Source organism: Lottia gigantea, assembly GCF_000327385.1.
Source record: "Lottia gigantea unplaced genomic scaffold LOTGIsca_609, whole genome shotgun sequence".
Lineage (NCBI taxonomy): Eukaryota > Metazoa > Mollusca > Gastropoda > Lottiidae > Lottia > Lottia gigantea.
The window spans coordinates 1-2,482 of record NW_008710084.1 but is presented as its reverse complement, the minus strand read 5'-3'; the positions used below and the strand labels follow the sequence as shown (position 1 = coordinate 2,482).

The 2,482-nt window shown below is 31.6% G+C and overlaps 1 protein-coding gene across 1 annotated transcript; it reads right to left on the bottom strand.

Annotated features, from left to right (window-relative positions):
• Window positions 1-697: 697 nt before the first annotated feature.
• LOTGIDRAFT_175984 (hypothetical protein) lies at window positions 698-2,011 on the bottom strand (the record flags this gene model as incomplete). The annotated part of the gene is made up of 3 exons (XM_009064188.1): window positions 698-917; window positions 1,149-1,248; window positions 1,844-2,011. Coding segments are annotated over 3 exons (488 nt in total), but the record flags the coding sequence as incomplete, so codon positions are not given.
• Between the last annotated feature and the right edge of the window lie 471 nt (window positions 2,012-2,482).

Sequence of the window (2,482 nt, the reverse complement as noted above, 5' to 3'; positions counted from 1 at the left end):
GAATAGTGGTCAAAATGAAATGTAATATTCATTATATTGAACAATGATAAGAATCGACAAAGAAACTTTTAAATCTTTTGAAAGAAATGTAATATGTATTTAAATGCATGATTAACAATTGACGTTTAATCTTTGTTGAATTTGTCCACAATCATACTTTATAAGTTTTGCAAGCGATAATGTGAATAAACACCTGCGTAATATTGCGGACTATCCAAGATGACATGTTAAAAGGAGATAATCCAGGTACAGGGTAAACCAAGGGGATTGATACAGTAGTTTGTTCCAGTCAAAGACCTCGTTTCAAAATAAAAAACTTTAAGGTTAAACCATTCTTCCCGTTACGGTGATAATAAATGCGAGTAGTAATATATTTTATTAAGCACAGCAATTACTTGTTGTTGCCAAACAAGCAATATTTACAATAAATGACAAAAACTGACAATAAGACTAAAAACAACATAAATATTCAATATTGATAACAAAAATTAACAAACAATACGAAGAGCAACATAAATATAATATAATATGCAATAATGAATAATGTCTTGTTGTGACAGACTGTATCAGATATTATGGCAAGGTGGTCAACCCTGTCTGACTGATACCCGACACAGTAATTTTTGTAGTGAAATTCAATTTAGACTCAAGATCTGGACTTATGAGGCCAGTTGATAAATACTGTTCATAAATAATCCTATTTAGTTGAAACATTTCCTTCAGCTTTCCCAAGAAGTTCATAAGCGTTTTCATTTTGATAAGCAGTGGTAAGTTGACCATAAGGATTATCTTGGTTGTTACTGATGTTGCTGAACAGTTGAGTAACTGGTTGATTGGTGGTTGTTTCTGGTTGTGGTATATTGCTACTTGACTGGTCAGTGCTAACTATTTGTGACTGGTTTGACCTAGATCTTGACCTATAATTAATGTAAAGAATATATTTCTGTTTTACTAACATAATACACTAATTAAAATTATTAGCTATGTTGACTTTCCAAATGTGTCAACAGGTGATAGCCATGAAGCATAAAAAAGAGTTCCAGACGGTGGTCGTTCTCTAGTTCGCCAAAAACATCCATCAAAATAAACGCTTTAGTGGATTTTTATGACTTTAGAATCCCTCGAACCAATGTTATAACGTGCCTTACCTTCGTTTCATAATAAACACAACCATCAGTGCCCCAGCTACTAAACCAATAAGTAAACCCAAAATCGTTCCAATGATAATCAAACTCTGATCATTACTGTCTGCAAAATGGAAACACATACGCATGGAAATTTATAAACTTCACCTATAACTACTATACTATAATTGAAATGTGATAGACACCTGTCATCTAGTGAGTTACCAACAAAGGAAGTCAGTCTACAAACTCTGAAATACGTTAAGAAAATAATAATACTCTTGATCTGTTTTAACGAATAGTATTGAGCAATTAAGCTGTCTTAAATTAGCCCTCTTGACCTACAAACCTACTATCACTCTCTGGAAACACAACAGAAAATATCTGCATGGTTTAAATACGAACTCACAAATTCTTATCTTTTATAAGTCAGAGAACGTCCACGAAATGGAAAAAAAACTAAATCAGAAAATATATGACTCATCTTTCTGGAATTCACATGATCAATATTGTTAATTCAATATTTTTCAGTCAGGAACGTATCTAGACTAAAACCGAACGTCCAATAATTTTTTTTTATTTCCGAAAGGTTGCTTTTGGTTTTCTGTAAATATTGTTAAATCTATTATTTACTCATGAAATTTAGGTTTATAAAAAAATAGATTGGATATGTTTTCCTGGTTGACACCCATCAATACATTCTCCTGTTTTACACTCACATTGTAAATTGCTGTACTGCCTTTTAACACAGTCAATTCCACTAAATTCTTCTTTACATCCACCTTGACAGCTACCATTGATATGATTACATGGTGATGTTTCTACTAAACAATTTCTATCTGAACATAGTTTTAAGCATCCAGTACCATAGATACCATTATGACAATCTATTAGAAAAAGGAAATTTTTGTCAAATGATTCACTTTTATAGGTTCTCAATTAAAATAGTGACCCCATGGATACAGTGCAGTGCATGGGTTTATGCTGAGCGACACATTGATATTATGAAACTATCACCGCACATACATTCAATTAATTATGTAAAAACAGGAAACATATGCTGATAAAAGATATATAATATGTGGTTAGATACACCTTAGTTTAATTTGAAATATGAAACAAGAAAAAACAACCCTCATCAACATGAAATACTGATTTTCTACAATGAACATAAAAATGATGATGATTTTCTTGGACAGATATTGAACAGAATACTTTTATTTTTGCTTTTGACACATTATCTTCGTCTAGTATAGAAATTAACATAAAGAAATACAAATACGTTGACTACAAGTTGTTCCTGTCCATCCATCAGCACATCTACCAGAACATTCACCATTCTCTGAACATCTTTCATT